The following is a 15,843-nucleotide window of genomic DNA, read 5'->3' as shown; positions in this document are numbered from 1 at the left end:
ACATGAACCCCTGGGTTCAATTCCCCAGCACCACATACATATACAGAAAATGGCTAGAAGTGGCACTGTGGCTCAAGTAGCAGAGTGCTAGCCTTGAGCAAAAAGAAGCCAGGGACGGTGCTCAGGCCTTGAGTCCAAGCCCCAGGATTGGCAAAAAATAAAAGTAAAAAAAATAAATATTAAAAAAAAAAGAGGCTGGGGATATGGCCTAGTGGCAAGAGTGCTTGCCTCGTATACATGAGGCCCTGGGTTCGATTCCCCAGCACCACATATACAGAAAATGGCCAGAAGTGGTGCTGTGGCTCAAGTGGCAGAGTGCTAACCTTGAGCGGGAAGAAGCCAGGGACAGTGCTCAGGCCCTGAGTCCAAGGCCCAGGACTGGCCAAAAAAAAAGAATACAGATAAATAAAAGACCTTTGAGGTTATGTGCCATGCCATTCAGTTAATCCCTCCCACCACCAAAAAGGAAAATCAAATCAGTAGGCTTCCATATTATGTAATATTATGCTGAATTTTAAAGTGTAGTATTGATTTTGTTAGTAGAAATGCACTTTTACTTCATGAAACTCCATACCTTTTAATTTCAAGGTTTCCAGTCACATGAGAACAGCTGACCATAGATTGTTATTGCTAGTTGGAATTGTTCCTGTAGTTTCATCCAATTTTGCATCATACTGAGACATAGTAGTAATTGCCTGTTCCTTTTGTTTGAACAATTTGCCCAAAACTGAAGGAAACAGTTAAAGCTGTTTCCCTGGCAAGAATGCAGAGAAAACATTTCAGTTAATTCTTGTCAAGAGACTTTCCCTAGGGAGACAGTAATTGAGAGGAAAGAGTAACTTGTTAAAAGGCTCTGAACTCTGGGTCTGTTTTAAAGTTAATTGATGAGGTGGTCTATACAATTGGCTTGGCATTGTCTTTGTGAAATATAAAACTTGTATTTTAGAGTCAATTAAGTTTGTAAGTACTTCATTGGATATTTGAATGTGTTCTGTATCTTCCTGTGCTTTTTCAACAGGAGTGTAAGGCCTATCATGGAGTGTTTGTAGGCTCGGCCTGTGGTCTTCATGGGCCTTATATTCCAGATGTGCTTTTTTGGTGTGTCATTTTATTTTTCACAACATTTTTTCTGTCTTCATTCCTCAAGCAATTCAAGACCAAGCGTTATTTTCCTACTAAGGTAACTGGGATGGAATCTTGAAATTCTGATAATTGGGGGGGTCGGGGGTAGGGGTTATTTCAAATGGCAGATGGCCTTGTAGAAATTGTTAACCAGCTATTGGTGGCTAATGCCTGTAATCCTATTTAGATGGCCTTGGCAGAAAAGTCTGTGTGACCCTTGCCTCCACAGCAAAAAGCTCTGGCTCAAGTGGCTGACCTCAGCCTTGACCAAAAAGCTAAGGATTGATGCCTTGGCCTGAGTTCAATCCCCAGTACTGGGACCACCAAAGAGAGAGGGAGGAAGGAGGAGGGAACGAGAGAGAGGGAGAAGGGAGGGAGATAGAGAGAAAGAGAGAGAGAAATTATGAAAAATTATGTGGGCTTACAGTAGGAAGATAATGATACTTCCAGAAGGGTCGATTAGTTGTACTTCTTATGTTTTGAGAAATAATTGGATAGATTAGGTATGAGCATGTCCCTGATGACATTGTCAGTAATTATAGCCCATTATTACTCTTTAGTGATCTGTGTTTTGTCTGTGAGAGATAATGAATACTTAGAAAAAGAACTCATTATATTTTTGTTTTATTAACACCATCACTTAAACATAGGTGCGGTCGACAATCAGTGACTTTGCTGTATTCCTCACAATAGTAATTATGGTCGCAATTGACTACCTTGTAGGAATTCCATCTCCTAAACTTCATGTTCCTGAGAAATTTCAGGTAAGCATTAGAGCATAAGGCTGTTTGTTACTTGGGAATATCGAGCAATTTTAAAGTGAGATACTGCCTTCTGAAGAACTGATGCTTTGAAAGGAAAAACTACATGATTCTCAAATTAAAAAAAAATGATTTTAAAGTATCAAACTAGTCCATTGGAGATTAGGTGAAAGTTGCTGTGCCTAAACATTGGGAGCTATTTAAAGAATGGATCTTGGATCTTACACTCCTACCTAGACTTCTTGTGCTTTCCAGGGTAAAAGAAATATTCTCTATTCCTTTATAAATAAGTAACCCAGGTCAGGCGTGGTGGTACATGCCTGTATTCCCAGCACTCAAGGGTCAGAGGTAGTTGCATGATGAGTTTGAGGCCAGTGTGGGCTATGTAGTCAGTTCAAGGCCAGTCTAAACTACCTATCTAGGCCCTGGTGATATAGCTCAATAGTAGGATATAAAAAGAAGGATCTTCAACCTTAATTTATGAGTGTCAAGGAGATGACCCTTGTTAAACTTGTAGAATAGTTAAATATGAAAGTTCTATTTAAAATTTTCCAGCAGAATCAGGAGAAAATCAGGTATGTTTTTTAAGAAAAACAGTATGTAATCCAAACCTCCAGACAGAGCCTCCAGTTTGATAGGCAAATTTATATTTAACTGTACCTTGGTTAGATCTTTGCAGATGGCCTATATGCTGATTTGGGGGGAAGGTTTGATAGAATTTAAAAACAAGCTCTCAGATGTAGCTTCAATGAAAGAGAAATTAGATATATGTCATGAATGTATAATGTATATGTGGGTACTAGTCTTTTTATGATTTAACACCATCTAGTTAAACTTTATCATAACTTGGGCACCTATATAGACATTATACATGGTACCATTCGCAGTGGAGGAAAAAAGTAAACAAATGCAAAAAATACTACTTGAGAACTACTTAGGGTGAACTTGGGTACCTCCTGTTGTTACTGAGTTGAGAGTGCCCTTTAGCAGACTGCAAATCACCGACAGCTCGCATAGCTTTCACTGCACATAAAATTAACCTATTGGTAAGGCTGTGACTAGGTTATCAGTAGTTAAATTTGGGAGGAGTCAAAATTTATACCTCAGATTATTGGCTGCTGAAAAGTTGGAAGCCCCACACCACCTTTCCTCCACACATCGTTCAAGGGTTAGTTATTTGTGTGTGTTCTTTCTTGTCCTCTCTCCCATCCTCTCGCTGTTTATGACTATGTTGAAAGTGAAAGCACATTTTGATGCATGCAATTGGTCATATAACTTTTATATTTAGTAAGTTATGGTTTCTTTTAGAGGCATCTGATTTTTTTTTTTTAAGGAAGTGGATGGTTTATGGGATCATGGCTCAAGTTGTGGGGGTGCCTGCGTTGAGCTCAAACTCTAATACCACCAAAAAAATAAAGTGGTGTAAAGGTTATAAGGAATGTAGTGAAGATTATATTAATCTGTTTTATCTTTCATTAGAATAGAGAAGATACCATTATTGTTAAAAATCAGTGGCCTCCAAAGTAGAATGCATGAATGGGAAATAATCGGCCAACAATATTTAGAAAGTATTTGTATTTTCAACCTAAGAAAAATTAATTTCATGCTGTGGTATTGAGGTGTGTGACTGCCTGATGAGGTGCCAGGTTTTTGTCAGTAGACCTTGGGGAAATCGTGTCCTGAACCCAGTTGTGGATTGAGATTGAGTGCTAGCCCTGCCTGATTGCTAGTGCATAGGAATTCGAATGCATGTGATTTTGGAGGGCTTAGTCTAGACGTTGTCTTATGTGAAATATATTAGGACAGTGTTGAAATAACACTCTGGTTTGTTGTCCTGTTTTTGTTACCAAACACCACTATAGCCCTTTTCCAATTCAGTGGTAGTTGGGATAGCTTGGGTAGTTGGGATAGCTTTCACATTGCTGAAGTCGTCAGATTGTCTACATTGGCAACATTGATCTGTTTGGGTTTCAGCACAGATGGCTGAATGCTGGGATGTTAGTGGTCTTCTTCCTCATTCCCTTATATCTTGTCCTCAAGTTTAGGTTTGAGTTTAGCAACATAGTCAAGTCCTCTCAGAGTTCCAGTTGCTCCTGAGAAGCCACATGTTTCCTGAGGAGGAGGACTTAGAAATTGTACTGTTACTGTGTACTTATCTTGTGTGTGGGACATACTTGTGGGATGGAAGAAACTCCTGTGGCAGTCTTTGCAAAGAACTCACCCTGAGTCCCAAGATGGAATTCATTTATTTCCTATCCCTTGACATTTCTTACAATAGGCCCAGTGTGCTGTGGAAATTTAGTGTAATATAGAAATGAAATTTTTTGTCTCTTTCCTTTTTTTTTAATAGCCTACCAGTCCACATATTAGGGGCTGGATCATAAGCCCATTGGGGGATAATCCTTGGTGGACCTTACTGATAGCTGCTATTCCAGCTCTGCTTTGTACCATTCTTATCTTTATGGATCAACAAATCACAGCTGTAATCATAAACAGAAAGGAGCACAAATTGAAGGTAATGTAAAAACTTTGCCTTCATTAAAAACTTTGCCTCCAGCATTGTGATATCTTCTAGAGCTTGAGATACTTCTATGACAATTATAGCATTAAATAATACAAGATGAAAATTAGTTTTTCCCTTTCTTTGAATAGAGTTTTAACCTAAAAGAATCATATAGATTTGTTTATTTATGTTCATTTTACTTTTCAGAAAGGAGCTGGCTATCACCTTGATTTGCTCATGGTCGGTGTTATGTTGGGAGTGTGCTCCATCATGGGACTGCCCTGGTTTGTGGCTGCCACAGTGCTGTCAATTAGTCATGTCAACAGCTTGAAAGTTGAATCTGAGTGCTCTGCCCCTGGAGAGCAACCTAAGTTTTTGGGAATCCGTGAACAGCGGGTTACAGGGCTCATGATTTTCATTCTAATGGGCCTCTCTGTGTTCATGACCTCAGTGCTAAAGGTAAAAGCTGTATTGCAGTACTTTAAAAATCTTACCTAGCATATATCATAACATTTATACTTGCATGAAAATGCAGTATTGAAATATAGGAAATAATAATTTGGTAAATTTTTTAATATAGTAAACATTTCAGAGACAATGTTTCCATGTAAAAAAATAATGTAAGGGGTTTTGTATCAAGGACTACATAGTTTGGGGATAGTTAATAATGCTTAGTTATGAAGTTAAGTAATCATACTTTTGTTTGTATTGTACAGATTGTAGATATTTAGAAAGTAACTGTACTAAATATTGTCAAGTCTGATTAGCTCAACTATATGTTTCTCTTTATTATTTGTTGCAAAGAAAATTGTTGAATTGATTTGAATGCCATGTGTAAAGTGAGGAGGAAAACTTGGGTTGTTTATGTGTGATGTATATTAACCTTAAAAGTTTTGTATGTTGCATAGGTTGAATATCTTTATATCTTGTGTCTATATATATTAGCTTTTTTAAAAACTTTCTTCTTTCCTTCCTTCTCTCTCTCTCTACATATATAGATATAACTTAAAATATGTATGTAAATATAAATATATCTATATGAAGTATATAATATTTATATATACAGATATATAGATAGAAAGAGATAACTTTAAATTTCTCCCTCTTCCTTCCCTCCCCCCCCTTTTTGATTTTTCTTCTCTCTTTCTCTCCTCTCCCTTCTCTTTCCTTCTTATCTCATTTTTCCTCCTCTCCTTTCCTTTCGATTACACACCCAGAGCTTCACCCCTTCTAGGGAAAGCACTCTACCACTGTGGACTAGAGTCTGTGCCTCCAGGGACCCCCAAAAGTTGTTGCTATATGTGAGAATTCTGTGGCCACCTTTCATGGACTTTTTGTGGCCACTTAGTTCACCAAGTATTTATAGAGTATTTATATGCTATTAGATTTCAGAAGCAATACTAAATAGGACATGTGATTGTCCACTTGCATGAGCTTGACAACATAAATTGGTGAAACAAATGGGGAAATAGACAGTTCCAGCATAATGCTAGATTTATTTGAAAAGTAAATGTTTAGTGCAATCTTACAAGGGCACAGCATCCTACAGATCAACCCCTTTGACAAATAGCTCTTTAACTGTTCCAATTAGACAGAAAAGTTTGTAAAACATGAAGAGGGATCTAAAGTGATGTTTAGTCTCCGTATTTTCTTACACTTTCCAAAATGACTCCCAAGGCCATTTTTTTTTTTTTAATTTTCTGCCTGTGATTTGAACAGGGCCTCTTGAGTTATGCCCACAGTTCCAAATGTAATTTTTTTGTGAGTGTATGTATGCTGGTCCTGGGGCTTGAACTTAAAACCTGGGAGCTGTATCTGAGCTTTTATGTACAAGGCTAGCACTTCTAGGTTCCTTAAGGGGTAATACTTTGGTTAGTTATTTGAGCTGCAGTGGACATAGTTTTTTTGGTTGTGGGTGTGTCTTTTTTTGGTTTGTTTTTAAAATTGGCTTGTATTAGTTACCTGGGAGTGAGCAGGGGTGGTTTGACATATCCATACAGTTAAATGCTATATTCCTGTCAATTTCTCCTTGTCCATCATACTCTTTACCCTTTTCCTTGTTGCGTTTTCATAGTTGCAAATAGTTTATTTTGATAGTATTCATTTTCATTCCCAGTATTCACTATCCTTCTCCTAAGTACATCCCTTCCCACTAGTTCCCACCTGCCCACAGTCAGGAGAGGTAAAGAGGAAAAGGGAAAAAGAAAGGGGTGTCTGTGTGACGCACTGCAAGTGTGTATGCAAGCAGCATGGGGGGCCTTTTTCCTTCTAGGTTTCTCTATAGGCTCAGAGAACTGAATATGGTTTTGAGTAAGTTGAGGGGCCTGATACTTGCCATGTTTCTCTGTAGAGTGCTTAGGCACCGGCCAGGTAAATGGTTTGGCATCTACCAAATTAATAACATGGGCTTTGTTTTGGAGGTGGGTTTCAGTGCTTATAATTAGTAAATGTTCCTTTATAGTGTTGGTGCTGTGGTAAATATCGTTAGCAGAAGGCACTTGGTGTTTTCTGAGTGATTAATACATCAGAGGCCTTTTTGACCACCAGTTTTTAATTGGCACAGCAGTCAGATGTTGGAACTAAAGTACAGAAAAATTTGGTTTTATTTTAAAAGCTAACTAGGCTTTTGAAACCAGGAACTCTTGTTGCCCTCTGCTCTTCAACATGACCATTCTCTTTAGGGAAGACACAGAGCGTCAGCAACTCTCCAAGTTTTCTTGTGTGTGCAGTGTTTAGTTGGTCTAATGCTCATCTCTAAAGGATCTTTTAGTTTTGTCCCTTAGTCACTCTATTATAGTTACCAGTTATGTCTATGTGTATTCACTGTTGTAAACTTGTTCTGGTAGCATGAGTTCTAATTATAATAATTCTGCTTACAGTTTATTCCAATGCCGGTTCTGTATGGTGTTTTCCTTTATATGGGAGTTTCTTCATTAAAAGGAATCCAGGCAAGTCTTAATTTATTTATTTTTATGGAAAAGCCTATAGCTATTTTAAATTTGCAGAAATGGTTTTTATTCTCAACTGTTTGATGTTTTGAGAGCAAGTTAGTTTTTCTAATTGCTGACATTAGATTCACCTTTGCAAAGTGATTATTGCTCACTGAATATTTTTACCCCAATGAATGAGGAAATGTACTGACACAGTCTTCTGTTTTAAAGTCAGTCAAGCGTAGAAGGGTCTTCTAGCTGTCAGATGATGAATGTAGAGAGAAGAAGGATCTAAAGAATTGGAATGGGAAAAGGGCTGTTGCTAACATGCAGAATAGTGTTTTGAGCCCTGAAAAAGACCAAGGTGGACATTAGTTTCCTATTAAAATGGAATACCTGACATTTATATGTCACCATATGATTTGTAAGACTTAGTACATTCTTGATTTGGATTCTTGATTGATGATTTGGAAAGAGGAAAGGATAAATTTCCAACTGAAATAGACATTTGAAGGTTACGTAAGCAAACACTAGGCCTAAAGCTAGAATCCAGTGAGTTCATTTCTCTGTCTGTACTATTCTTCCTGGAAAATAAGCTGATAAAGTTCCTAAGATGAGTATAATTTGGAGGGGAAACTAGTTGGCTCCACATAACTACCTCTTTTCACAAATGCATGTTGTCTGAAGTTGCTAACTGGAGTGTAATGACAGGTACAGCTTTTCAAGGGAAAACCAAAAAGACTAGTCTTTACTCTCTGCCCTGTTCATAAGAAATGATCTCATTGTCTGTCTCACATGATTGTTGGGGGCCGGGGGTGAGTGTGTGTGTATGTGCTTGTGTGCAGCTAAGGGCTTGAAATCAGAGCCTTGCGTTCTCACTTTTTTAACTCAAGGCTAGTGCTCTGCCACTTGATCTATACCTTCACTTTGAGCTTTTTGGTAGTTAATTGGAGATGATAATCTTATGGAGTTTGCTGCACAAGCAGGCTTCAAACCATGGTCCTCAGATCTCAGCCTCCTGAGTAGTTAAGATACCAGTCCCTGGCTAACTTCATTTTCTTTTTTTAAAAATTTTATTTATTTTTTTATTGTAAAGATGATGTACAGAAAGGTTATAGTTACATGACTCTAAGTCAGGTAATGATTACATTTCTGTCACACCTTCCCTCATTTTCTTCGTTTTCCTTCTCCCTCCCCTCCCCCCCACCCAGAGGTCAGAGAAGGTGATTTATATGTGACAGTAACAGGGAAATAGCACTTATGTACCTTTTTAGCCATCTTCAAGGTACAGATAGGAACTTACACAGTTAGATTAGGGGTGGGGGACAAGACAAGAAGTATATACAGGTTTAGAAATTAAGTAAAAAATTGGCAATGATTCCCCCAAATCATTTTCATAAAATTAGTGATAGTGACTTGGAGAGAACCTTCGAATTTAATTTCTTCAGTTAGTATTTTTTAGTTGTTCATATTAAAAAACAAAAGAAATCAACTTGTACATTTGGTTATAGAAAAATACATTTAAATATTTTAATTTGCCTTTAGATTTCTCATAAGTTTTCTGATTAATTGAAATAGTTTGAGTGACTGTTTTGGTTATTTTTCCTCTGTCCTTGAATTCAGAGATTCCTTGCTAAAACAGTCCTGTATGTACTAACAGAATATATTGAATATATTAAATTAGCAATTAAATTGAACACAAAGCCCTTGAGTGTAACCCTATCTTTTTCTTCAATAGTAAGAGTGATGTCTTATTGAAAGTTTTCATGTCTTCTTGTTTGTTTTTTCCAGTTTTTTGATCGCATAAAATTATTTGGAATGCCTGCCAAACACCAGCCTGACTTGATCTACCTCCGTTATGTGCCTCTGTGGAAGGTGCACATCTTCACTGTGGTGCAGCTCACTTGTCTCGTTCTGCTGTGGGTGATAAAAGCCTCAGCTGCTGCAGTAGTGTTTCCCATGATGGTAAGTGCTGGTATACTACTGTGGACAATCCTTTTCAAACTCAGAACAGAATTATGCATACTGAACATCTTACATATTTGAAAATGTGAATTAACTTTCTAACAATAAACCAGTTGCTTTCTGTTTTCTTTGGGTAATATTGGGATTTGAACTCAGGGCTTTGCACTTTTTGGCAAGCATTCTGCTATGTATCTCTGTGCCTAAACTAGTTACTTTCCAATCTGAATTTTCCTACCAGTTTTTAAATTTAACTTTTTACTACTTGGGATATAGGGCCCTGTTTGATATTTGGTAAACAATAGAATTTAGGACATTTGTGGAACACATAATTTTCTAGCAGGGTCCTTCAGTATACCAGAAGTTGTCAGATCTCTAGAGACATATATAAGACAAAACATATATAATTCATTAAATTATTGAAGGAATAAATTTTCTTATTTTTGAAAAATCTAACTCAATCACTGGATTATACAACTTTTTCTATTATGATTTAATTTTGTCATGTAAGTCGAGAATTAGAATTTCTTTCATACATGGTGTCAGATAAGGAGTACAAGGTATATAGAAAACTCAACTGCAAAAGGTAAATATATTTGACCACATGAGAATTGTTTTTTATTTGGTCAGCAGGTATTATAAATAGTAAAGTCATTCTGTAAACTAAGAGGGACTTTTATAACATATAAGGAAGAACAAGAATTTCTACCCAAACTGTACAGAACTGTTAATTCACAAAAATCCTTAAAGGCTGGAGCTAGGCAGTGTCTCACACTTGTAATCCTAGCTACTCAAGAGGCTGAGATCTAAGGACCTGAGGTTCAAAGCCAGCTTGGGCAGGAAAATCTATGAAACTTAACTCTAGCTGATCACCAAAATGCCAGCAGTGGATCTATATCTGAAATGGTAGCATACCAACCTGAATGAAAAGCTAAGAGACAATGCCCATGTGGGGTTCAAGCCTTAGTATCCCCCCCCCCAAAAAAAACAACAAACAACAACCAGAAACCAAATAACAAAGGAGGAAAAGGCCCAAGTTTAACAAAAACATAGATAGGGATACAGTGAGTAACAGAGGAGATGATTAAAGTCAATCTGAATTTGAAAATATGCTCATTCTGAAGTGCATTTTAATGCAAATTAAAGTGTGTTCTGTTCTTCCATGCGACAGAAGTTAAAATCCCATGTTTGAAGTAGCTAATCCAATATAGTATTTTTAAAAACTGATAAATCCTTACAGAGGGCACAGAAGGTCATGAAGATAATCTTGGTGACATTAAACATGCTTTACCCATGCAGAGGACAGGGCAACAGTGCTGTTCATTCTTCCTTTCTAGCTGGTTTCCGGCCAAAAGATTTGACTTAGTTCCTTTGCAATATGATAAGTATGTGAATGATTTTCCCAATTGTTTTTAAGATTTAATAAATTCTTTCATCTTGAAGCAATGTGTTTTATATTATATAGAACTGAATATTTCTTCCTCACTTTTTTAAGGTTCTTGCATTAGTCTTTGTACGCAAGCTCATGGACCTGTGTTTCACAAAGAGAGAACTTAGTTGGCTTGATGACCTCATGCCAGAAAGTAAGAAAAAGAAAGAAGATGACAAAAAGAAAAAAGAAAAAGAGGTAAAAGCAATAGTAGATTTACAACATTTTATTGTTTCATATTGTGCAGAGTAGCAGATACTTTTGTAATAATTTGAAGACACTCACTTAATCCTAAATCAAATACTAAATAAGAACTCTATAAAGGGTAGGTAATGTTATGTCTGTTTTTCAGCAAAAGTTAGGACTGCGATATTCAATAAGATATTTGTAATATAGTAAAATGTCTACTTAATACTTCCTGATTGAGTTAGAATATGGTTCAGTGAAACATAAGAAAAAAAAGTGACTCCCCTCTCCCCAATCTTGAGGCTTGAACTCAAGTTCTAGGTATTGCCCCTGAGCTTCTTTTTGCTCAAGTCTAATGCCCTACCACTTGAGCCACAGTGCCTCCTCTGGCTTTTTCTGAGTAGTTTATTGGAGATAAGCCTCTTCAGGGCTGGCTTCAAACCAGTCCCTAGATCCCAGCCTTCTAAGTAGCTGGGATTACAGGTGTGAGCCACTAGCACCTGATTAAATGTGACTTTTAAAGTTATTAATTTTTATTTTTGCTTGTTATGAGGGTTTGAACTCAGGCCTTGTGCTTGCTAGATGGATGGCTCTACCACTCGAGCCACATCTTTTTTGCTCCACTTATTTTCCTGATAGGGGCTCCTGTTTTTGCCCAGTGCTTGCCTTAGACTGTGATGTCCCTACCCTATCCTTCCCACATAGCTGGGAATACAGGCATGCACTAGTGTATCCAACTTGTTTGCTTGGGCTGGCCTTGAACTGTGATCTTCCTAGTGTGTGCCACCCACTTGGCCCATGTAAAAGAAGTCTCAAAAGTAAGTGGCGCTTTACGTCCATTCTCACATTCACCTCGAGTCAAGTGGCTGCCAAATTCCAGCTATCATTATAGGTGGCCAGACAAAGGAAAGGACAGAAAGTAAAATAAACCTTACTTGTGTGTTTATTTTAAGGAATCTTTCCCAAAATGTTATTCAGTAAGTTTTTTGCTTGTACAGTATAGTCCCACTGAGTTCCAAGAAGTGCTGGGTAATTTCATGAATAGTGTTGATTCATTTGCAGAGAAATGAAAGACCTGCCATTTAAAATTAGTGCTTCTGGTATGTTTCTGATTATAAAGTGACATTTTCAGTTATGGCAGGTATTTTGTGTTTAAATACTGTCAGTTTGAATTTCCAAGTCTTTACGGTGTTCTACAGTATCAAACCCCTGGGTAATCTCATGTCTGTGCTCTAAGGAGGCTGAGCGGATGCTTCAGGAGGATGAAGACACTGTGCACCTTCCATTTGAAGGAGGAAGTCTCTTGCAAATTCCAGTTAAGGCCTTAAAATATAGGTGAGATAAGACTTTTATTTTGTAAAATGTATATTATGCCTGTGTCAAGTCTGTGAGTCAACATGAAGTATTTCTTTAAAGTAATGACCTCTATTTTTAAAAAAAGATGGTAAAACCTTAGTTGGGCATGTCAAGTAAAAGGGAGCTTCTTTCAGTTTGTGCCTAGTCTCAGGCAGGAGCACAGGAAAAGCTGGCTTCAACTGCAGCCTTTAACTTAACTAAACTGACTCCAACCAAACCAGTAGTTAGTTCTCTTCTACCCTTCTGTCGTGAGATGAAGTTTCCAATCAGTACACACTGTTTAGATTATTTCTGTACTCTCAGTAGCACACCCTTTTCATTTCTGCCCTTCATTAGGGCTAGACTTAGTGTTGGCTGGAGATCAAGAGATTTGTAATTCATTTTCTAGTAACTTTTCAGTGTGTACCTATGTTCAGAGGCCCTGTAGTTCTTCTTTTCCCACAGGTGTGGTTGAGAGCTCATGTCACAGAAAACGTAATAGGTTTTCATGTGTTTAATTTATTCTCTATAGTTTTAGTGAATTTATTTAATAAGCATATATTTAATAAAAATGTAAAGATCGGAAGGCTGGGAAATGCAAACTTTTGTAGCTTTAAAAGACTAAAAATCTGTGGTGTTGTGTTACTTTGAGCCTTACTTCTACTCCTCTGTTCCATATCTGATGGGCTCTTTATAGCAGAGAATCAGTGAATGTACAGCGGATTCTTCCTTGACCCGTTGATAGAATATATTCATTGGTTTTAACTTGCTTTAGGCCTTCATTTTTCATTTTAACTTCTTTATAGGTTCTCCAGTCACATTTGGATTTTTCATGTCTTTAGCTGTGATAATAAATTGGCTACTTTTCTTCTGTACTTTTTTGTTTTGTTTCTTTTTTTTTTGCCAGTTCTGGGGCTTGAACTTAGAGCCTGAGCACTGTCCCTGGCTTCTTTTTGCTCAAGGGTAGCACTCTGCCACTTGAGCCACAGCGCCACTTCCAGCTTTTTCTATATATGTGGTGCTGAGGAATCGAACCTAGGGCTTTATGTATACAAGGCGAGCACTTTACCCTTAGGCTATATTCCCAGCACTCTCTTCTGTACTTTTTTCATTTTTGGTGCCAACCCTGGGGTTTGAACTCAGGGCCTGGGTGCTGTTCCTGAGCTTTTTTGGTTGGGTTTTTTTTTTTTAAACTGTATTTCTTTGTGTTTTCTTTTTTGGTACTGGGGATCGAACCCAGGACGTTGCACTTGCTAGGCAAGCGCTTTGCCACTGAGCTACATCCCAGCCCTCCTGAGCTTTTTTGTTCAAGGCTAGTGCTCTACCACTCGAGCCCCAGTTCCACTTCCAGTTTTTTTGGTATAGATAGTTGGGGGTAAGAGTCTCAAAGACTTTTCTGCCCAGGCTGGCCTTGATCCAAGATCCTCAATTTCAGCCTCCTGAGTAGCTAGGTTTACAATCATGAGCTGCTGATGCCTAGCTGTATTTTCTTTTTCCTATTTCACTTTTTCACAATTTTCTCCTCAAATCTTTGCCTATGGTAAATGCCAAATATAAGATCATAATACGTCCAGCTGGAGCACCGTGGGTATTTGGTGAACTCGCATCAACTTTACTGCCATGCCTATGGCAAGAGTTGCAGGCACTGGTCATCGTGGTCAGTGGCACCTTGTGCATTCTCAGTGTAGTGGTCATAAATTACAGTGAAAGCTGGATGGTCTGCTGTTTAATGAAAAAAGGATGTCTGAATTTTGGTCTTGTAGTCATGACTAGTGTTGTTTTGCTTTAAAAAACTGAACATCAAGAATGCCAGGCAATTGCAAACCTCTTTATTTGACAGAATTTTATACCTTAAATAGCTTTAGACTCCTTGACATAAAGATCAGATGAGCTGGTATATGAAAATGAAAGCTCAGTAAAAATGTATAAATAATTTATGTGATGTAGGCAGTCTCCTTGTATTTTGAAGTAAAACGGCATGCATAACGGTTTAAAAGGTGTTCATTTCTACGTTCTTATTTAGGATTGTTCAAAACTTTGTTAGGTTATTTGAAGTTGCCAAACAAGTGGGGTGAACACAGCAGGAGTAGGGGTGCCTACTCCACCATTCCCAGACGTGTCTCAGTGCCCATGTCTGATGCTCTGCAGTCTTGAATGTTTTAAACCCCGTTCTAGTGTGAAAGTGTTGTTAAAACCTGGTATTATTCATCTTAAAACTACGCAGTCATTTATAATGTAGCTGCTGCCACCTTGTTATTTTAACAAAATGTAATTTGACATTTCTAATTGGAGTTTATTTACATGAAATAGTTTAGTTTTGGTAAAGAAAATGAGTTTTATAAAGTACATTAATGATGGTTTTATTTAATTTCATGTTAGGATTAGGAACCTTGATTGGGCTCTTTAATTATTTGTGGATATTTTCATTATGGATATTGTCTTGAAGTCACTTGCAATATTTCTTACAAGTGTAGGGTGACAATATACTGTTCTTTTGATTTTAATACAGTTGAGAAAATAACTGTGACACTGAAAGGTTAGATGTCAGCTGGAAGTGGAATTTATAAAGCTGTAGTTGTGTTTTCAGAGCTTTGTTAAGTATCATCTTTCCTACCATTTCTTTTTTAAGTAAAGAAGAGGGTTTTCCTCAAAATTTTTCTTATATTTGATGGAATGTTTTATGATTGATGTGATGATATTCAGACTTAACGAACACATTAGTTAATAATATATTTATTTCTAGCCAAGGATCAGAGAACACTGTTGTTAGAATATTGCTTAAGTACTACTGAAGCCACAAGTCAGATTCTGAAGCAATGTCCTGGGAAGAAGTCTTGCTCATTATTTGTACTCTGAGTATTGATTGTGAAGGATTGGGGTTTTCTGTGAATGGGGGTCTTTGTAACAGCACTCTGAGGTTGTGATGTCTTGACTCTAGACTTTGGTTGGTTTAAGTGCATGGCAAGGTTTTCTCAGTTTTAACTAAAAGAAAATTATTATTAGCTAATGAAAATGACCATTAATGCTTTTACGAATGATGATTACTAACCAGAAAGTGTTTGGTCTTCAGTATTGACCCCTCCGTTGTTAACATATCAGATGAAATGGCCAGAACTGCACAATGGAAGGCACTTTCCATGAACGCTGAGAACACGAAAGTGACCAAGCCTAACCTGAGGTAGATACAACCCTATGTTTTCCCTACCTTTTATTTTGTAATTTTTAAGTTTATAGTAGCATATCACAAAAGAATTTGAGCAGCTGTTTCTTAATAATCTTGATATAGCAGTAGAAAATGACATGCAAAAGGTTAAAAATGATAGAAAGATTATTTTGGACCAAGAGTAAAAGAAAAACATACCTGTTTTCCTTCTTGTGTTAGTTTTTTTTTTTTTTTTTTTTTTTTTTTTTGCCAGTCCTGGGGCTTGGACTCAAGGCCTGAGCACTGTCCCTGGCTTCTTTTTGCTCAAGGCTAGCACTCTGCCACTTGAGCCACAGCGCCACTTCTGGCCATTTTCTGTATATGTGGTGCTGGGGAATTGAACTCAGGGCCTCATGTATATGAGGCAGGCACTCTTGCCACTAGGCCATATCCCCAGCCCGTTAGTTTTGTTT

The 15,843-nt window shown here is 37.5% G+C and overlaps 1 protein-coding gene across 10 annotated transcripts in view; it reads left to right on the top strand.

The window, feature by feature from the left end:
- Window positions 1-15,843, top strand: part of Slc4a7 (solute carrier family 4 member 7) — an 86,398-nt gene that overhangs the window by 65,827 nt on the left and 4,728 nt on the right. For 6 of the 10 annotated variants that reach the window (XM_048355981.1, XM_048355979.1, XM_048355980.1 and 3 more), the window contains 9 exons: window positions 1,019-1,180; window positions 1,773-1,886; window positions 4,234-4,398; window positions 4,594-4,845; window positions 7,266-7,334; window positions 9,108-9,281; window positions 10,774-10,905; window positions 12,131-12,228; window positions 15,299-15,406. In XM_048355981.1, the coding sequence (XP_048211938.1) occupies window positions 1,019-1,180; window positions 1,773-1,886; window positions 4,234-4,398; window positions 4,594-4,845; window positions 7,266-7,334; window positions 9,108-9,281; window positions 10,774-10,905; window positions 12,131-12,228; window positions 15,299-15,406 (1,274 nt within the window). Of the gene's footprint in view, window positions 1-1,018; window positions 1,181-1,772; window positions 1,887-4,233; window positions 4,399-4,593; window positions 4,846-7,265; window positions 7,335-9,107; window positions 9,282-10,773; window positions 10,906-11,532; window positions 11,717-12,130; window positions 12,229-15,298; window positions 15,407-15,843 lie in introns of those variants that run through there. The other 4 variants (XM_048355983.1, XM_048355982.1, XM_048355988.1 and 1 more) reach the window with 2 other exon arrangements.

Source organism: Perognathus longimembris, chromosome 10, assembly GCF_023159225.1.
Source record: "Perognathus longimembris pacificus isolate PPM17 chromosome 10, ASM2315922v1, whole genome shotgun sequence".
In the NCBI taxonomy this organism is placed as follows: domain Eukaryota; kingdom Metazoa; phylum Chordata; class Mammalia; order Rodentia; family Heteromyidae; genus Perognathus; species Perognathus longimembris.
Note: the sequence above shows the minus strand (reverse complement) of the source record. Positions and strands in the feature narration are given on the sequence as shown.